The sequence below is a fragment of the Rhinolophus sinicus genome, linkage group LG04, assembly GCF_036562045.2.
Source record: "Rhinolophus sinicus isolate RSC01 linkage group LG04, ASM3656204v1, whole genome shotgun sequence".
NCBI lineage: Eukaryota > Metazoa > Chordata > Mammalia > Chiroptera > Rhinolophidae > Rhinolophus > Rhinolophus sinicus.
Genome location: NC_133754.1, coordinates 137,491,523 through 137,510,255, shown reverse-complemented (window position 1 = coordinate 137,510,255; position 18,733 = coordinate 137,491,523). Strand labels below are relative to the sequence as shown.

The following is an 18,733-nucleotide window of genomic DNA, read 5'->3' as shown; positions in this document are numbered from 1 at the left end:
CATGCAGTGACACACCGTGGCTGGTTTGAAAGCATCCCCAACCATTCCCAAACCAAAGGCTCAAGACCCACCAGGAGTATTTCAACTCTCTTACTTAGAGCCAACCCTTGGCCTTGCCAGAGGTCTTCCTTCTCCCTCTTCATTTGAAAGTCCTAATCCTGGCGACTCAGCAGCCTAGCAGCCCCCCAAATCCCCTTCATCATTTCTGGGGCAAGCCATGAAATGCTAAATCACTGAGCACTGCCATCTCAGAGCTCCTGGTGTCCAGATGGTTAGCGCCCTCCCCCACGTGACCCCCCACACACATACACAGCAAACCCAGCCACACATTCTGTTGTCGTCTGTCTGTCCTGTCGGCCTGCATGGTCTTGGAAAGGAAGCAAAGCTGTGGTCGCCACAGATCCAAAGAGAGCAAACAAATCCTGGCAGGTGATTCTTAAGGGTAGGTGAAGATACTATGGGCTACAGACTCCTTTTAAAATAATGATAAGAAAAGAGAAAGAAAACTGTATACTCACTGGAGTGCCGGTGGATCACTCTAAAAGATATGGAATCCCAAGGAGAAAATTTCAGAGTGGAAGCTCCTTACTCTGTTGAAGAAACTTTGACAACTTAGCCATCCCGGAAAGGACCCATTTGCACCAGGGAAAAGCTTGTGTCCTAGGCATAACCCTGTTTTTGCTGAATTTCCTAGTTCTGAAGGTGAAACTAAGCAAAGGCTTTTCCCTCTGAAGAATTATTGCTGCCCCTCAACCCAGCAGAGTCTAGGAGGAGAGAAAGGGAACAGACCGCAGGAGCCCAAGGGTTGCAGCTCTTCTCATTTCCAGCAGAGTTCCCAGTACAGGGGAAGAAAGGGTGGGGGGTTCTCTCCAAGACCTGTACGTCCCTAAGGAGTGCTAGGATGGGTCCCTATTCAGAGAAGGACAGCAGTCCCATTAGGTGGTGCTAGCAGATTCACTGGTCACACACAGACTAGAGGGCATATCCTTTCCTCGGGGTGCCCTCGGAGAGGTCAGAGTGCTCTAATGCAACTGAGTAGATCCTTGGCTATTATTACGAGTGGCCAGGCATTCGGGCACTAGGCTGAACTTGCACAATTCATCCACCCTCTTTAAAACCAACCACCATTTTTTAATGCTAAATTGATCATGTACACTCTTATTTTTTAGAAGTCCAATGCTCTATCCATTGCACGACGAAGCCACCTACACTCTCATTTGTTAAATCCTATTTCTATTCAGGTTATGTAGGCTTCAGCTAACTTTGGGTCAGTTAGGTGACCATCGGGAAATGGCCTCACTGTATGATGGCTTTTGCTTGGAGGACCTGGGCTCCATGAGGGAGAGTTTCCCAAGAACCTCTGCAAATCCAGACCCCGTGAAACAAGCTTGTAAAATATGTTCCAGGCTTTAAAAGGTCTGCAACTGTGAAAGTCAAGAAAGTAATAATAAACTGAAGTAAGACAGGTAGGAATTTGTATTATGTTTAATGACAAAGATCCTCTCAAAGGAATCCTAACCCCAATACGTCACAAAATTACTCACATTATTATTTACTCCAAAAGCAAAATATCTCAACTGCAATCCTGGCCCAATATGATTCTGTAAAACTGAAATCATTCCTTGAGATATAAAAAGGTAAAATAGGAATAATTTAAACAACAGAGCTAGCAGATCAGAAAGTAAACAACTGATTGATTTGTGAAAAAAACAAACAAAAGACTTTAAATAAAAATGAGCATTTAAGATCTTATCTCTAAATTGAATTAAGGAGTTATGCTCAAACCATTTCAGAAAACCTGAACATGAATGTCAGAGAGTGTATCTGAACAATAACAAACATGGGATACTAATTCATTAGAATTGATTTCCTTTGGCTGTTTATATCCTTGTTTGTAAGTGGCCCTTTTCTGAGAATTACCCCAGTCTTAATGTAATACAGCATTTTTTATTTCCGATGACTACTTAGATATCAAAGTAACAAATTGACAACTATAGTTTCAGACACTCCAAGAACGTATACGTAAGTAGGTGTAATTTAAGCATGTTGTCTGTTTTCCAAAGGTGCAATGCTTGTTGTAATATATACCTTTATTTGGCTGACGTTCTGAGAGGAGGATAAATGAGTTTTGTTCTATTGTTTTTATTTTTGAAGGTCTTTTACTCCTTTAATTTTTAATATCCTTCCTCTAATTTACCTATGGACCAATTCCTGTGGTCATAATGAGAAAACTTGACTCTTCACTGAATTTTCCAAAAACTAAAATGGTTTTAGGGTATGTAGAAGGAAGTGCTCAGGTTACAGAATGAAGGAAAGACAAAGGTTTCCATTTTCAGGCTGAAAACAAATGTGCCGCTAGTCCCACCTCATCCCATCCCCGCCTCTTCCTGCTCTCTCAAACTGTGTAAGCATTTCTTAAAGGCACCCTTCTAACTAATTTTAAACTTGGTTTTGGCAGTCATATTTATACAGCCTATTAAAGGAGATCTTTCAGACAAATATTTGAGGAAGCTGTTGTTCCTCATATAAATTTATTAGGAATTGGTGGGGAAAAAAAGGGCGGTAATGATAGAAGGTGTTTAAACTATTGTCCAAAGAAATTAGCCTCCTCCTACAAATGTATCACAGAAATTGAACCTTTAAAGCAAGATCTGAATTCTCCAGATGTAATCCCCCTTCTTTCTAGGTTTTCAATGGACTTCATGTAAATCAAGCCTAACACGAAAATAAACAACACAGAAAAAAAAGATATACCTAAATGAGAAAACCAAGTTGGCAGTCATTTCCTGGAAGATTTATCAGGTTATGCCTCTAAATAGCCGCTTCCTGTAGCTCATGTGAAATATAAGTTGACTTAGAAAGAAAGAGGGAGGAAGGAGTGGAGGAGGGACGAAGGGAAGAAAAGAACTTTTCAAGAACACATCCACTGCCAAAAATGAGGAACACCGGAAAGGTCATCTTGACATTTTTATTAGAATTCTTAGAAGTACTTTCCAAATGAAAAAGCACCTGCTATTCAACTACTGTTATTTTCTATTTCAATCTCAAAACAAACACACAAACTAAAACACAAATTTTCCAGCTTTACAAGAAAATATGAGCCCCAAACAATGAACACTTTAATCAGTGACTCTTACCTGGGTACAAAAGACTGGGTACAGGGTGTGATTTAAAGGGGATTAGACACCCTCCACTTGATACGCAACAAAAATGGTTGTTCATTTCTCTAAGGATGTATCAGTTGATGAGGGAGTTCTTTGTGATGCTCCTCCAGTTTCCATTCCGTTTCCTCTCTGAGATTTGAAACTTCACATGCGAAATGTGAGACTGAGAAAAAGAGCAAACCAATCAACACAACCAAGGAGAAGAACATGATTTCACTGTCCTAATCTTGGCATGTCTCTCTACCGTGGGAGCACTTGGTGTCGCAGCCTCTTCTCCTCCATTCCCAGCGCAGACTGAGGCAATATTAGTTAGCATGACAAAGCAGCTGTGTGGCCTCCGGCAAGTTACCTGACCTCTTTGTATAATATGGGGGATGAAAATAAGCCGAGTATCCACCTCAGCATAGCATGTTATTGTGAGGAGTTAGAACAGTCCTTGGCACATAGTAAATGGACAGAAACTGCCAGGACAGAAACTACTGAGCTAAATTCTTAAACATGCCCCCAATCAATTCTATTCTATGGAACAATAAGTTTTGAGCATGGAGGGGGTCTATAGGACTGGACGGTGTTTCAAATCCCCTGCCCTCGAGGCACTCTGCTGCAGAGATTCTCCATCTTAAATGAGCGTCAGAATCTCCTAAAGAACATATACAAAACTACCAGGCAGGTACCACCCACAGACATTCCCATTAAGCTAGTGTGGAGTCCAGCCTGGGCCTGAGTATTTTTCAACCCACACCCACACCCCCTGTGATCCTAATTGTCCACTGAATACTGCTGACCCAGGAATTTGCCTGTGATTTGGGTGCACAGCCACTGCCTGGGGGGTCTGTTGGACTCTTAACAGGACCAGAAGCTCCTTGGATAAAGGGGGTGCATCATTATCCATTGTGTCAATGCCCACAAGCCAACAAATGACAAATCCCTCAGAAGCTGGTGACCAAATCAGAGACGGAAGGTCCCCAAGGTTGGAATCTGAGATCCGTAGACATGTTTGCTTTTTGCTTTGGTTGTAATGGAGGTGAAGGGGTCCCTCTGGGAAGAAGTAAAATGGCTCCTGCCTGCCAGCCGAGACAGGTAAGGTTGCAAGCCATATTAGCCACGATCCTAAGACCTGGAGGTCTAATAAGCTATGACACAATCAGAAATTAGCGCTTCAATTAAATTTGTCCTTTTTTCCCCTCCTTTTCTAGGTTTACTTACTTTTCGCTATTCTTTAATTTTAGAACAAGTTGTGTGCTATTACCATTCTTGTCCTTGCCTGAGTTCCGGGCTCACCCTCTAGGTGGGAGCATCGCTAGTGGACTAGCGCCCCCTGGAGGCAAGCTGTGGCGGTGGGAACTGGGATCACAGGGGACTGCTCACAGGAATGCAACATTTAGGGGGCCCCAGTTAGTGCCATTTGGTCCGTCTCCCCGCCCTTCACAGACACTTCTCTTCCAGTCCTCTGCCCCCTTCTTGGGAGGGTTTCAATAAGGAAAACCAGCTATAGTACAAGGCTGAAGGAAAGAAGTACTGAGTGGAAGCAGGTAAAGGAGCAAAAGGCATGGCTCTGCCTTAGGACCCAGGAGGTTTCACAGAAGAGGGCCTTACAAGTCCATCCTTGAAAATGGAATCTCAGTGGGGGTATACCAGACATGGGCAATCACCTCACGCACGTGGTAAGAGCTATGACACAGAGCTCATCACGCCTTCCAAGAGAACTAGGGATAATCTCGTGTGTGTGTGTGTGTGTGTGTGTGTGTGTGCTTATGGGAATTTTTTTTGTGGTAAAATTCACATAACATAAAATTCATTTTAACCATTTTAAAGTATACAAGGGATAATCTGCTTTATACCAAAAGTACCAAGTCCCAAACCATCCAGAATAAAGAGAAATAGGTATTCTACAATCCCTCCTACTCATTTCTTCTAACTATTCCCTGATCAGACAATTGGACTCATTATTTTTGGCTCAAGAATTCCTGGCCTTTTGTAGTAAGAATCTACTTTTTCAACTCCTCAAAATCTTGAGATCTCTAGGAAACCAGGAGAGGGAAAGCTGATCGACAGTGAAACAGAAGTAGAGAAAGGACGGGACAAGAATCGGTGCTGCCTTCCAATCCCTCAGTGTCTCATGGCAGAGAGTGGGACATGAGTGCCCTCAGCAGAAAAAAGGTTCTTGGCATTGAAAGTAGAATCTGAGGTGGGCAATGATCAAATATATTAGTATCTCAGGTCAGTGTGTTCATTGAATATAGACAGCACTCCCTGTGTTAACAGCATCACCTTTGTGATTCCTGACAAAACATTCATTCTAGAGATGAGAATAGAGGCTTATTCTGGGGTAGGAGGGGTCAGGGTATTAGGACATGTAGGATGTTCAGTGCAGTACTATTGAAGGGGGGGGCAGTAGGAGGAGCAGGAGGAAGAGAAGGAGGAGGAGAAGGAGCAGCAGCAGCAAGGGGGGGGGGAGAGAGAGAGAGAGGAAAAGAAAAGAAAAGAAAAGAAAAGAAAAGAAAAGAAAAGAAAAGAAAAGAAAAAAAGGAAGGAAGGAAGGAAGGAAGGAAGGAAGGAAGGAAGGAAGGAAGGAAGGAAGAAAGAGAAAGAAAATGGTGCTGGAAGCAGGAGAGCTTCCCCGAGAAAAGCAGGGAAGGGGGCATGTAATGGAAACCCACTGGGTCTTCTGCTAAATCTCTCTGTGACTGTCTGCCCAACAGGGGTGACTCTGGCTGTCCCACTTCAATTGCTTGACCTTGTTTGTTTGGATCGCCCCTGGATTCACTATGATACTCAGCATCTTTCTAATAAATGCCCTGTTTGCTTAAAACAACCAAAGTCACCTGGGTTTTTTACAACCAGGAAAACTTTCATGCACACAGCCTCCCAGGACTATTGCCTCACCAGGAAATCCATGACTGAAGAAGTGGAGGTAGTGGGAGGATGGTACAGAGAGCTTCCAAAGAAGGCCTACGAGCATATTCCAAACCATTGGATGGGATCTCATGTTACGTGGGAAACCCATTTTCTAAGACAGAATTTACTTTTCTTTTTCTCCTCACTTTCTCTCTATCCCCTCACATCAATGTCTACACATCAGCTGGTTCAGGGCTTTATGTAACGTGATGCTAACCATGTTGAAATTCAACACAAGTTGCATCTGGTAATTATGTGGCCTGTGCTCCCTAAGAGGTAATTAGGTGGGTTATGTTCTGTATAACCACCTAATAAATGCTTAGATGACTGTTTTGGCAACTGGAGATTAAGTGGCCCAGAATCCATCCTTTAACCTACCAAGCACAATGATCTAAAGTAGAAGCCTGCAGAATGAGCTGTTCTCCACATTCCTCTGGGCTGAAGGCAGGGCATCCTGGGCAACCCTGGGGCAAGGAGACTTGTGCCTAAAGCATGACCCTCAAACCAGATTTTCAGGAGTCTGACCCTACCTACGAGTAAGGAAAAACCTAGCATGTCACCCTACACTCCTTTATTGCTCAAAAAGACTCATAATTATTTTGACGTTGCTAGAATGAGGGACTGCATAATGCAACACCATACGATCCTTGTGGGAGATGTTCACAGGCAATGTCCACAAACTCTCCTGGGGTGCCACAGGGCTCTGCTCTGTCTTTTTCCCTCGGACTCTCCTTATCACACACTCTAGGTTTGGAGAGGCAGGAGAAGTAATGGTTAAAAGCATGGTAGCTGGAGTTCATATTCTAGCCGTGCCATTCATGAGCCATGTCACCTTGAGCAAGGCACCTATGTGCTCTGTGCCTCAGTTTCCCTATCTGTAAAATGGAATTAATGGTAGTAGCTACTTAGCTCATAGGTTATGACAAGTAAATATTAATTCATTTAATACATGTGAACTATTTGGACCAGTTCCTGGCACTAAGGGAGCACTTAATAATGAAGAACTATTATTATTTGGGGACTGGGTAAGGAATGGCAAAGAAGATAATACCTGTGAAATGGTGACACCCCATTATATGGCCAAATACTTGCCACATATCTGAATGCTAGAGTTGCCTCATTTCCTCATTCAACACTCATTCAAAAAATGTTTACTGAGCACCAACCACAGTGGAGGGTCATCTGATGCAAGGACAGCAGCAGGTGGGGAGTGGGGAGTCAGCTTCTTGTTGAGGGCACACACCCAGCACGCGTGGTGAATTCAGCTGAGTTAATAGGATTCCATCATAGTGTACTAAATGCTGGTTATAAAACAGTGATCAGGCTGGCCCGGTGGCTCAGATGGTTAGAGCTCCATGCTCCTAACACCGAAGGCTGCCGGTTCGATTCCCACATGAGCCAGTGGGCTCTCAACCACAAGGTTGCCAGTTCAATTCCTCAACTCCCGCAAGCGATGATGGGCAGCGCCCCCTGCAACTAAAATTGAACACGGCACTTTGAGCTGAGCTGCCGCTGAGCTCCCAGATGGCTCAGTTGGTTGGAGCGCGTCCTCTCAACCACAAGGTTGCCGGTTCAACTCCCACAAGGGATGGTGGGCTGTGCCCCCTGCAACTAGCAACGGCAACTGGACATGGAGCTGAGCTGCACTCTCCACAGCTAAGACTGAAAGGACAACAACTTCACTTGGAAAAAAAGGCCTGGAAGTACACACTATTCCCCATTAAAGTCTTGTTCCCCTTCCCCAATAAAATCTTTAAAAAAAAAAAACAAAAAACAAAAACCGTGATCAGGAGAGACAGAGTCTCTGAGAAGGTTTCATTCAAGCAGAAGGGGCAGACTTTTAAGCAATCAACCCATATAAAAATGTGACAACAAATTGCATCATACTTTATGAAAGTGCAGGGTGCTAAAACGGTATACCTTGGAAGGGGAGGAAATGTCATAGAAAGTCATGAGACTCAAAGGATAAGTAAAAGTGACCCAAGCAGGGTCAGAAACAGAAAGAAGTATTCCAGACAGAGAGAACAACATGTACAAAGGCCTCACATCAGGAAAGAACTTGTGTTCAACGAGCTGAAAGAGTGGTCATTAGATAAGGAGAGAAGGAACAGGGAGAGGAAGGGGCAGAAGGAGCAGGGGGCAGGGAGGATGCAAGAGGAGGCAAGACTGCTGGCAGACCCATGAACACAGTATCCTGTGTGAAGGAAGAATGTGGTTCTCAGGTCTCTTCCTCATCTTCTGTCCACCACGTTTTCTAGTTACCTCATACTGACAGCTGGAAACTAAAATTATTTTAGTAAATCAACATAAGAAGAAGCACTTAAGCTGCTTACTTACATAAGACAGCAGCTTAAAAATATCTCTGGGCATGCACTGGGTATTTCTTCAGAGGGTAGCTTGGTCTTTCAGAGGTATCATTGACTTCAGAGATAGAATCTTCCTATAACAAAAACAAATAGAGCAATTGCAGTACTCATAATGTAATGTAGATCAATGACAGCAAGATTTGTAGTTTTTGCATTGAGGAGGTCTATGAATCCCATGTATGCCATATATGTGGGGTTCACTACATACGTGTGGACGTAGGTTTCCTTCCTTCCTTCCATCCTTCCTTTTCTCCTTCTCCTCCTCCTCCTCCTCCTCCTCCTCTCTCTCTCTCTCTGTCTCTTTTCTCTGTCTCTCTCTCTCTTTCCTCCCTCCCTCCCTCCCTTCTCACTCCTTCTTCCTCCCTTCCTTCCCTTCTTTCTACATTTTAAAGGGATTTTCTTACTTGAAAAGACTGGGAATTAACAAAGCAAAGCCAAGGCTTTGCAGAGAGGAAGTAAAGTAATTAAATACCCCCCCCTTGGTTAGGGTAATCAGTATTCATTTATAAGTGCCATGCTATAAATTAGGATATGCATTTAAATAAGTCATTAAGACCAATTCAACCACATGGTATCATGTGAAATCCAACTGTTAACCTTTCCTTTAAATTCTTTTGAAATGGTGACAGGTCGCTTAGCTAATGGCTGTAGATAAAGTACTGACTATGTCTCTATCTATGGATTAGAAACACTCCCCACACCCCCATAAAAGTCAAACAGCCAAAACCCCTTATTAACTTTGAGGAAGGAGTGAGGAGAGGGAATATATAAAATGGGGTCACTTTAACCAAGCTGTTAAATTTGTTAGCATTACAATGGTTCAGGCATGAGAAAACACTCCATCCTTGTTCTAACTTGGGAACTTATATTTTTTTGGAACTTTCCAGTCCTGTGTCAAGGCCTGGATATGCATCTGGATCTTCTAATTACCCCCCTAACCCCCACACCAGACATCTAGACCCCTGGACTTGACCAGACCTCCTGGTACCCATCATCGGTACTAACTGGCATCCATCATCCTGACTCCCTGCCATCTGACTGATAACTGTCCTGGACCAATCCCAGGGCTATGAATACAGGACTGATTATTCTTAAGAACATACTTTTTACTGTAAGAATTTTAACTTTTCTCTCTTCTTTGGAACACCGGGGGGTTTGTCTGGCTGTGTTTCCAGTTTGCAAACTATAAGACCCTTGACTAAATCTCCATCATTTATTTCTAGCAAAACCTCCAGATTCTTTTTGAGTTCATTCAACAACTTTTAGGAAAACTTTCTTCCATTCTGTGGCCGTACACAGACCACACACACTTCCCCGGATTCTTCCTTAGACTAGGATTCTGTGCTTAGGAGTGTGGAAAGGAGTGTGCTTTGGGCCAGTTACACTGTCTTCTCCAAGTCCTTTGAAAGGACTGTGTTCCCTCCTGCTACAGGACCTCCTCTTGAAACATGCTGTGCTCCAAATTAGCTGCTATTCATTGCTCAGATCCCCGCTCCACAGTCTCTTCCTCAGGGAAGCCTGAGTCCCAACAAAATCAAATACCCCTTTTCATACACTCTTAGGACACCATGTACCCGCTTTGGTTAGTGTCATAGTTTTACATTTATTTTTGTGAGTACTTCATTAATGGCTGTTTTCTCCACTAACCTGGAAGTCCCAGTTCCCTTGTTATTTTGTCAGCAAAGCTCTAGTTTTACCAGAAGCCCTCACCTTGTTTAGGTGTTGCCGAGCTCTGGGGGATGTCAGAAGACCGCACACACGTTCGTGGATCTTCTTCCACGTGGACTGACAACCAGGGTGCAACCTGCTCAACACATTAAACAGGATGGAGCGTGACGCAACTAATAAAAACAACACTTGGAGTACATATCAATATGGGTTGATATTTATAAGTTAGTAGTAAGAAAAAAGCAGCAACATGCAAAAGAGTATACATAGTGTGGTTTCAATGTCTTTATTAAACCTGTGCATAGGAAAATTACAGGGAATAAATACAACCAAGTTGTTAACAATGGTTTGTACTTGGGTGTGTGGCTGTGATTCTTTCTTTCTTTGTACTATACCGTGTATTTTAGATATTTCCCTAAAGAACAAATCCTGCTTTTATACTTAAAAATTTAATCCAAAATTTTTAATACAAAATTTAATTCCAATTGTTTTCCACCATAGGTATTTTCTTTTATATCTCCTTTACTTTAGGCCAACCAGACACAAGCTTAATTATAGGGCTTACACCCTCTTCAGTGCCTCAAACATGAAGTGCTCTCTCCCTCCATACGCATATGCCAACACTGCTCCCTCTGCCCAGGATGCTGCCACCCCCAACCCCATTCCCCACTCGTGTTAACTTGTACCCACCCTTGTCGTGTCCAGCATGACAAGAGTTGTGGGAAGTGAGGAGGGTGGTGCAGGGTTAAGAAAGACAGTAGATGAGAATAGAGTGCAAGCGGGGCCAAGGGACTCAAGTCTCAAGGACTGAGTCCCAAATTGGCCAACGCATGGCTTCTATTAGTTAGGTGTGGAAGTAAAGTAAAGCTTGTCAATCTCAAGATCTATGAATCCCATACATTACAATAGGAAACAGAACCGTAATTCCCGGGATGTATGTACTTCCCCAAGGGACAAAACCTTTATGCAAATGAATAGATGGAGAGCACATCATTGAGTCACTTCCCTTGCAGGTTGTGGGAAGGAATGCAGCCACAGAGGCAGAGGCTCTCCTTAGCCAGGGGAAGTTGGGGGGTTGTGCCCACCTGTATCAACCCCGCGAATTCCCCAGATTGTCCCCACATGACTGTGTGTGGCTTGGGTTGCCCTCCCCCCTACCCCCCCATGGGGAGTCGTACCCGTCTTTGACTAGCCAGCCATATTTTGGGGCCAAACAGGGAGACATAAGGTGTAAGCACAAAGGTGAAGCAAAGTCCCTGAAAGGATCCATCTCACAGACTCTCCTTTCTTTAGGGGCAGGCACAAGGAGACAGACAGGTAGGCTGCTGCGTGGCAACATACCCTCCAGAGTTCAGTTCAATTATTTTTTTTTAAAACATCATGAACAGGTTTTATTTGCCACCATGAGAAGTCTGAATTTTAAACAGATTCTTGGACTGGGGACTCATATGCGTCAGCTCGCTCAGCCTCAGCACCGTCTCCTCCCCAGCAGCTTGTCCAGAGCTGGGACCTTCCCCGTGAAGCTCCATGAGTTCCCCCAGTTCAAAGTCAGGCTTCTTCAGCACTCGGACTTTCCTAACAAGGCCATCATGGAGCGGATGAACAGCCGGCAAGTCTTCTCTGCACCCTTTCCAGGGCCGCCTGGAATCCGTGTACTGACCGCTCCTTTCACGTCACGTGTCTGCACCTCGGGTCATGATTTCTCTCATCTCCTCCGGACGTGGCCGACCTGTTCATGCGGAGCATGAGGTCTTCCGAATCTGATCGTTGTGTTTTTTAGTGAAACCAACACAGAACAGACGAAGCAAATAACCATCGGTCGTCCTGACATCCACATGAGCTTCAGTCATGGTCGGCCATTTTGTGACCATGGAGCCCATTTTGTCACCGGTAAGATCCACGCCATGGAAATTAGCCAGGCAGTTTTTGCCCTGAACACTCTCAGTAACTAGCCTGAATTTTCTAAATGAAACTTCTTCATTCTGCAGATCAGCTCGGCTCACTTCAAAAACACGACCCTTGAAATATGACTTTGGTCTCTTGAATTCTTGTGACAAGTGTTTTCCCAATACTTCTTATATTGAACACAGCTGGTGCTTTCATATCATACATTGGTATTTCTTAGAAAATGAGTCAACCACTTTCTTCTTGGCTCCCTTCTTGTCACCTTTGGTAAGGCCCTTGTTTTTGCCGGCTGCCATGGTGCTACTCAGAGAGCCAAAGGACAATTCAGTTGATTTCTCAGGAAAATCCTTCCTGATTCTCCCCCTATAGAGGAGGTGAGCTTCCCTGTTTTATGCATTTGGAGTCCATTTACCCCTTATTCACAGCGCTTCCCCAGTGGACATTTTGTCACTATTTGATTAATGTCTGTCTCTACTCCTAGACTGAAATTGGGACTAAAACTCTTGGGTTAATAGCTCATCCCAGGGCCTTGTAGATATTGAATACCACAGCATGTGCTTAATAAATATTGCTTGAGTGATTGAATTCATCCATTTATTTGATGAATTCAGTCATTCATTTTTGGGAGGGGTGTGGGTACCAATTTCTAAATTCTGAGACAGAATTTGCCATTTGATTATGAATAGCACAGATATTGTTTTTCTTAAAATGCCTAAAGGATTTTAGCAATTTGGATAAAATCATTCTCTTTAATAAATGTACAACAAACTTTAGCAATTACAGGAACATTTGGGAATCAATCAGCTGTTAATCCTGGCTCCACACCAATGAGCCTTTCCCTGTGCAGTTGCCTTTCTGCTCAGTTTGGGACCCACGTCTGGGCCACCCATGCTGGTTCTCCCTGTAACAAGCTTGTACTGCTGATTTCCAGGGAGACAAGACTAAGAGTATGACTGGATCTACACAAATCCATTACCAACCCAGGAAAACAACTCAGCAAATGAAAGCACCACCTGAAATGCTGCCCAGGTTTAAGAAAAGGCCAGGCACATCATTTCTATACTCCTCTAAGAATTTTTCAGAGGAAGGAACAGAAATATTTTGAAGCTATAAATTAAGTTAGCATCTAAAAAGTGCCACCAGCTGGACACTATACATGGTTTTTCATAGGTCTTGAGTAATCAGTACCAAAATAATTCCTACATTTGTTACCATTATTATTATATCCAATCAACATTACATTGGAAGGTCTCTGAGAATGATGAGCTCACAGACAGAAGCAATGCTGTGCCTTCATTGCAGCCTTCTCCTCATGCAGGGGAAGAGTGAGGACGTGTGTGGAAGGGATGTGACACTATCCAGGTGATGGAGATAGGGAACAGGCTCCAGAGTGTTCCTCCCTCCCCTTGGGGACTACCATTTTTTACCTTACTAGTTTAAAGGGTTTTCCACTTCCTCCATTAAAACCTTGGGCTAATTGTTACTCCAGAATTTGTCTCCCAACTCATCCCAGCAACCTTGGCCCTTATTGATTTCCATATTAAGCTGGCAGAAATTCAATACACTTCTATGATCTGGGCATAGGTTGACTGGTCCCAAAGGTGCTGATGTGGAAAAAACAGTGAGTGAGGTTGGGACAAAGTATTTGGCAGCAGCTAGTGTTTCAGGGGCTGCCTCTGGGATCAAGCTGAATCAACAGGGAATGGATTCGTCCCCAAGGATACAAAGGGCTTCATTCAAAACAGCTGTCTTAAAAATGTTATTTTCAGTGCCACTTTCCTGGTTTGCCCAGGGCTAAGATGTTTCCCAGGATGCAGGACTTTCAGGGCTAAAACCAGGACAGTCCTGGGCAAACCAGATGGCCTTTCTGTGACCATGCTATTTTTTGTCACTGTTGCTCATGACCTTATTTACAAATTCATAGTCCAATTAATCCCAAAGTTATTATATTTGGTCACACAGAATTTGCTGACCGTCAGAGATAGGTGATAAAACTTTGGTCTACAGCCAGAGTCATCATTCGACATGCAGCTGTGCTAATCCCTGAACTTGCAAAAGCTCCCCAATGCCTCTCAACAAAGCCCAAACTTTGTAGCTTGGCTTGCACGGTCCCCCACAGACCCTCAGCCTGGCACCCATCATCCCCCCAAGCTGGTCTAACTTCTAGAAGCTGACAGTGCCCATTACTTTCTTACCTCCCATTCCTCCCCTCCATTAACTCTATTATAATCTATTCCCCTCCCTCAAGGCCCAAGGCAAATGCCTCTCTTCTGTGAAACATTCCAGAAGTGCCTTCCTTATCCTTTATACTCCAAAACTATTTGGTCTGTACTATTTTCAAAGTTCTGCCTTTTAGAAAGTTATCTGTGCACATTTTTATTTTTTTATTTTTTTACATACTCTGTTGGGTTGCGAGTTCTCAGCGATTAAGAGAAACGTCTTAAATGTTAGCATTTCTATTACAGGCCTAGCACATTAACTATCAATCCTACTTTTCTTCTGAGGCATTTTTTTTTTTTCTTGTACTCAGCAAATATTTATTGAATGTCTACTAAGTACCATGATTGGTACTGATTGGTACATCATTAGTAACTGATTCTTCATATGTCGTTTTTTAAATTGACAAATAATTGATGAGGAACTCTCTTAACTGCAGATTCTACACTACCCTATTCAGGCTCAGTTCCAATCCCAAGGATTTTGACTCAACAGATATGAGGCAATTCTTTACTGAACCAGAACTGAGAACCATTGAATTGCTGCATAATGATACTCATGAAAGACTGGTTGAATGAATGCATAAACTATCTAACAAAATTATTTTAAAAGAAATAAAGCCTTCCTTCCTAGATCTCCCTTTCGATGGAATTAACCTCCTCCTGCCCTGTCTTTCCCCCACATTTGCACTGTACTTCTGTCAAACACATATCACAGTCCTTTTCATATTCAGGGGGATATGCCTGCCTCCTCATCTAGTGGGTGAGCCACTGGAAAGCAAGGACATGTCACAATCATGTACACTGTACATAATAGGTGCTCAATAAATGCATACTCAATTCAATCCCTCAGAAAAGCTTGCTATGCTGATTATAAGGCGTTTGGGTGATGTATAAAAACAAGGCACATGGACAAAGCCATGGGTTTTCTCCAGTTCTGGCAGCAGAGAAGTACTTTGTTGCTTTCAGAGGATGGATCTTGGATCACTACACCCATTTTACAGCTAAGGAAACTAAGGTCTAAAAGTCCAAATATTTGTGTGAGATCACAGATGAGTACTAGAGTTCACATCTCCTGACTACCACTAATTGAAGGCTCTTCCCCCTGTCCATTTAAAATCAATTCTCCTAAGTCTTTACATCTGGGGGAACCCCTCCTACTTAGCTCCAGGCCAGTAGAAAGAGGATAAGCCATAGGGGATGGAGGCCAGGCACAGAGAGGGCTGTCAATATGTCTCTGACCACCTGTCTCTGGGTGTCAAGGCCAAGTTTTTAAAATCTATGTTATATTAATTTCTTCCAATAAAGTAACTAACCAAGAACTCACCATTCTTTAATAGATTTTATTAGAATATTTTATTTGGCTTCCTCAAGTCCATTATTAAACATTTTAATATAAAGGTATTCTATCATTTCTGAAAAACACTAAGAATGCACTGTCACTTGCTTAGACTACCTCAAACTTAATATAATTCCCATTATAAGTTCAGGGCCACTCGTTCTGCGATATTTACTATAAGTCCCTTTGTAAGCAATTGTATTATTTTGATATAGGGATTTCTCTTATTCTCATCACTAACAATATGGAGTAAAGCAAATTGGCATATGCTTCAATCAAACAACTATCTACTAATATTATTTTCGGTGCCACTTCCCTTGAGTTAAGGTGACAAACTTTCCTGGTTTGCCTGGAACTAAGAGTTTTCCCAGAATGCAAGATTGTCAGCGTTAAAAATGAGACAGTCCTGGGCAAACTGGATGGTTAGTAATGTTACTAGAGAGTGCACTTAGGAAAATAAGTTTCTGCTCTCCATCTCTGGTCTGTCCTCCAGGCATATGCAATCACCGTTTTTTTAAATTTGTTAACAATAATATAAACAAACCAAGTCTAGAAAAAGAGAAAGAAGATATACCCATATGTTGTTAGTGTTTGTCTTTGGATGACAGGACTATGGGTGATTTTTTTTCCACTCCTTTTTTTTTTTTCCGTAATTTCCAAAATTTCTATAGTGAGGATTTTGATACTGGTGAGAAATCAAAAGCTTACCTTTTAAAATTTATAATGGCTAAAGATGGATAGATAAATAGTATCTATGCCAAGTAAGCTGTCTGTCCTATTTTCAACAAACACCCTGAGATATGTTTTCCACAGACAAGAGAAAAGGCTCAACTCTTACTTTGGGGAAGATTTTTAAAGGAATAATAACTTTCCACATCAAGGTGAAATATTTCTGAGGAAGCAGACTGATGAAGTGATCCAGCTTTACCCCTGCCAGACCACAAGGCAGTCTTCAAGCAAAGCGATAGGCACGTGCCACTGACCTTTCTCCAAGAAGCAGCTGATCCATGAGAGGGCTGGGAGACCTGGAGGGCTGGGTGCTGGCAAAGGAAGCTTCCGGGTGGAGATCGGCATCCCCTCGGTGACCGTGACTGGCCGAGGACTTCCCAAACTTAATTGAATCTAAAGGTGATGGTGACTCATTCCTCAAAATAATCCGTTCATCTGGCTCTTTGGTAACCTGAGGGATAACGTGCAATACTCTTCAGCTGTAGTTTTGCTTGTTTGCTTAATTTAGAGCTGGGATGAGATGGGACAAGGAAGAGAAATGGGGGCAAGACGACACAATACCTGCCCCAGGGATCTCCTCCAATAAAAGATGGCAGGAGTAGAGAAGACTAGAGACAAAATGCTCAGGAGTAAGGTCAAGGAAAGATAACCAAAATTCTGTACATTTGGTATGTAGTAACAAGCCAAAATGAACTCATGCTCTGAACTTTGATTTGTGAGAAATGGGGATTTATTGGGTTTGGGAAAGATTTAAATTTTTAATGAAATACTTAAATACTATGGCAGAACAAGCACAGTATACTCCATTTTCTTTGCATACATCTATTCTCATGTTGTAACATAAAACTTTGTCCCTTCACCTTGACAAACCAATCAAACTTCATGAACAAGTGATTTACCACCTCTATGTATAAAGGTATTCAAAAAAGCAATGAAAATCCTACTGATAAAGTATTGGGCCTACATACACCTTCATTGGCGATTCATCCTACAAATGAAAACACTTATATGAAGGGAACAAACCAACTAAAGCAAAGCAAAGCAGATCGTGGAGCCCAGGCACCTCTTAAACTCTAGTTAAACTATAGCAATTAATTCCATAAGCAACACTAGTTAGAAATATACTTTTCACCACTCATTGGAGGAAGCACAATAATAGACATTAGATAGCTGGAAATAAATCATTTTACAAATGCTACTTCTAAAATTACCTTTATGTTATCTGCACAGCCGTCAAGAGAAGAAGCTAGAAGAAAGAACAGGTGTTTCAATGACTCATTATTACCAGTTACCCCTAAAACTGCTGTTACATTTCTTCCACAGCAGTATAAAAATGTTACACAATGAATTATGAAAGAACTTAAATGTTCCCTTGTAAATTACACTATCACTTTTAAGCCTCCCTTGAGTCACAGCAATTCTATCTATGAGTTTTTCTGTCCTCTGAAGGTTAACCATGAGGTTATATGATTAATGACAGCACATATGGAAATGGGAAGGCTAAAAGAGAATCTAAAATGAAGTAATAAGTTCAGTAAACTTAAGTAGGCTGGAAAACTAGTATTTGCCCGGTGCCCAGAGCCAAAAAGAAAGCATGTGGCTCTAATATAAAACTCATATACTCTTCCTCTTCTGCCATTCCCTTTATATTTGGTTATCGTGGAATCCTATTTATGCAGAAACTCTTGAGTACACTTGTCCAAGGTAGACATAAATGTCAGAGACAATTAATACGAAAGAGCTTAGAGAAACATAATACAGCAAAAATATAAATCATTATGATTTTCCTAAATAATCATAATAAATAAGTAGGTCTAATGCCAGAGAATGGTAAGAATGACCAAGAAGTGAAGTAATTAATGCACACAGACAAAACCAAGACTAAATTGGATTTTTCCAGGTTGAGGGAAAAAATGCTTTTGAAATGAGTATTTGCAAGGCTATGCTAAGGCCACCATGGCTTCCCCCAGTTGACTGGGGCTTAAGCAGTGACAAGGGGCTTTTCCTGGATTGCTGATTGCCCTGTGCCACTGGCAGTAGAGAAGGAAGCTATGCAAAGGGATTTTTAAGCCTGGTAATTGTCATATTTTCTGGGCATGCACCCTAGGTGTGTCCCTCTTGTCCCAGAAGCTCTCTTCTCCCAGCTGAGCAGGGAGTCAGCAAGGGAGCTGACTTTTCAGCTATGACCACAAAACTGCCCCGTGGCCCCCTTGCTACTGGTCCTAAGCACTCCCCTCACGGGGCCTTGCCTTTGTCCCCTTGCTTCTCAAAGTGCAGTCCATGGACCAGCGACACTGGTATCCCCTGGGCGCTTGTTAGAAAGGAAGGAGCCCAGGCCCCGCCCCCGCCCTACTGAATCAGAATTTGCAGTTTCACAAGACCCCCAGCTGATTCAATGCACATTCCAACTTGAGAAGCACTGCGTTGTTCTACCTTAGGCCTGGATGA

General features: G+C 42.7%; 1 protein-coding gene across 9 annotated transcripts in view; it reads right to left on the bottom strand.

The window, feature by feature from the left end:
- Window positions 1-2,954: 2,954 nt before the first annotated feature.
- The window catches only part of SPATA6L (spermatogenesis associated 6 like), a 59,620-nt gene continuing 43,841 nt past the window's right edge, over window positions 2,955-18,733 (bottom strand). For all 9 annotated transcript variants that reach the window (XM_074330470.1, XM_019729835.2, XM_074330472.1 and 6 more), the window contains 5 exons: window positions 17,497-17,531; window positions 16,540-16,736; window positions 10,139-10,232; window positions 8,400-8,502; window positions 2,955-3,327 (listed from right to left, as the gene is read on the bottom strand). In XM_074330470.1, the coding sequence (XP_074186571.1) occupies window positions 8,413-8,502; window positions 10,139-10,232; window positions 16,540-16,736; window positions 17,497-17,531 (416 nt within the window). In that variant the 3' untranslated portion in view covers window positions 2,955-3,327; window positions 8,400-8,412. The remainder of the gene's footprint in view (window positions 3,328-8,399; window positions 8,503-10,138; window positions 10,233-16,539; window positions 16,737-17,496; window positions 17,532-18,733) is intronic.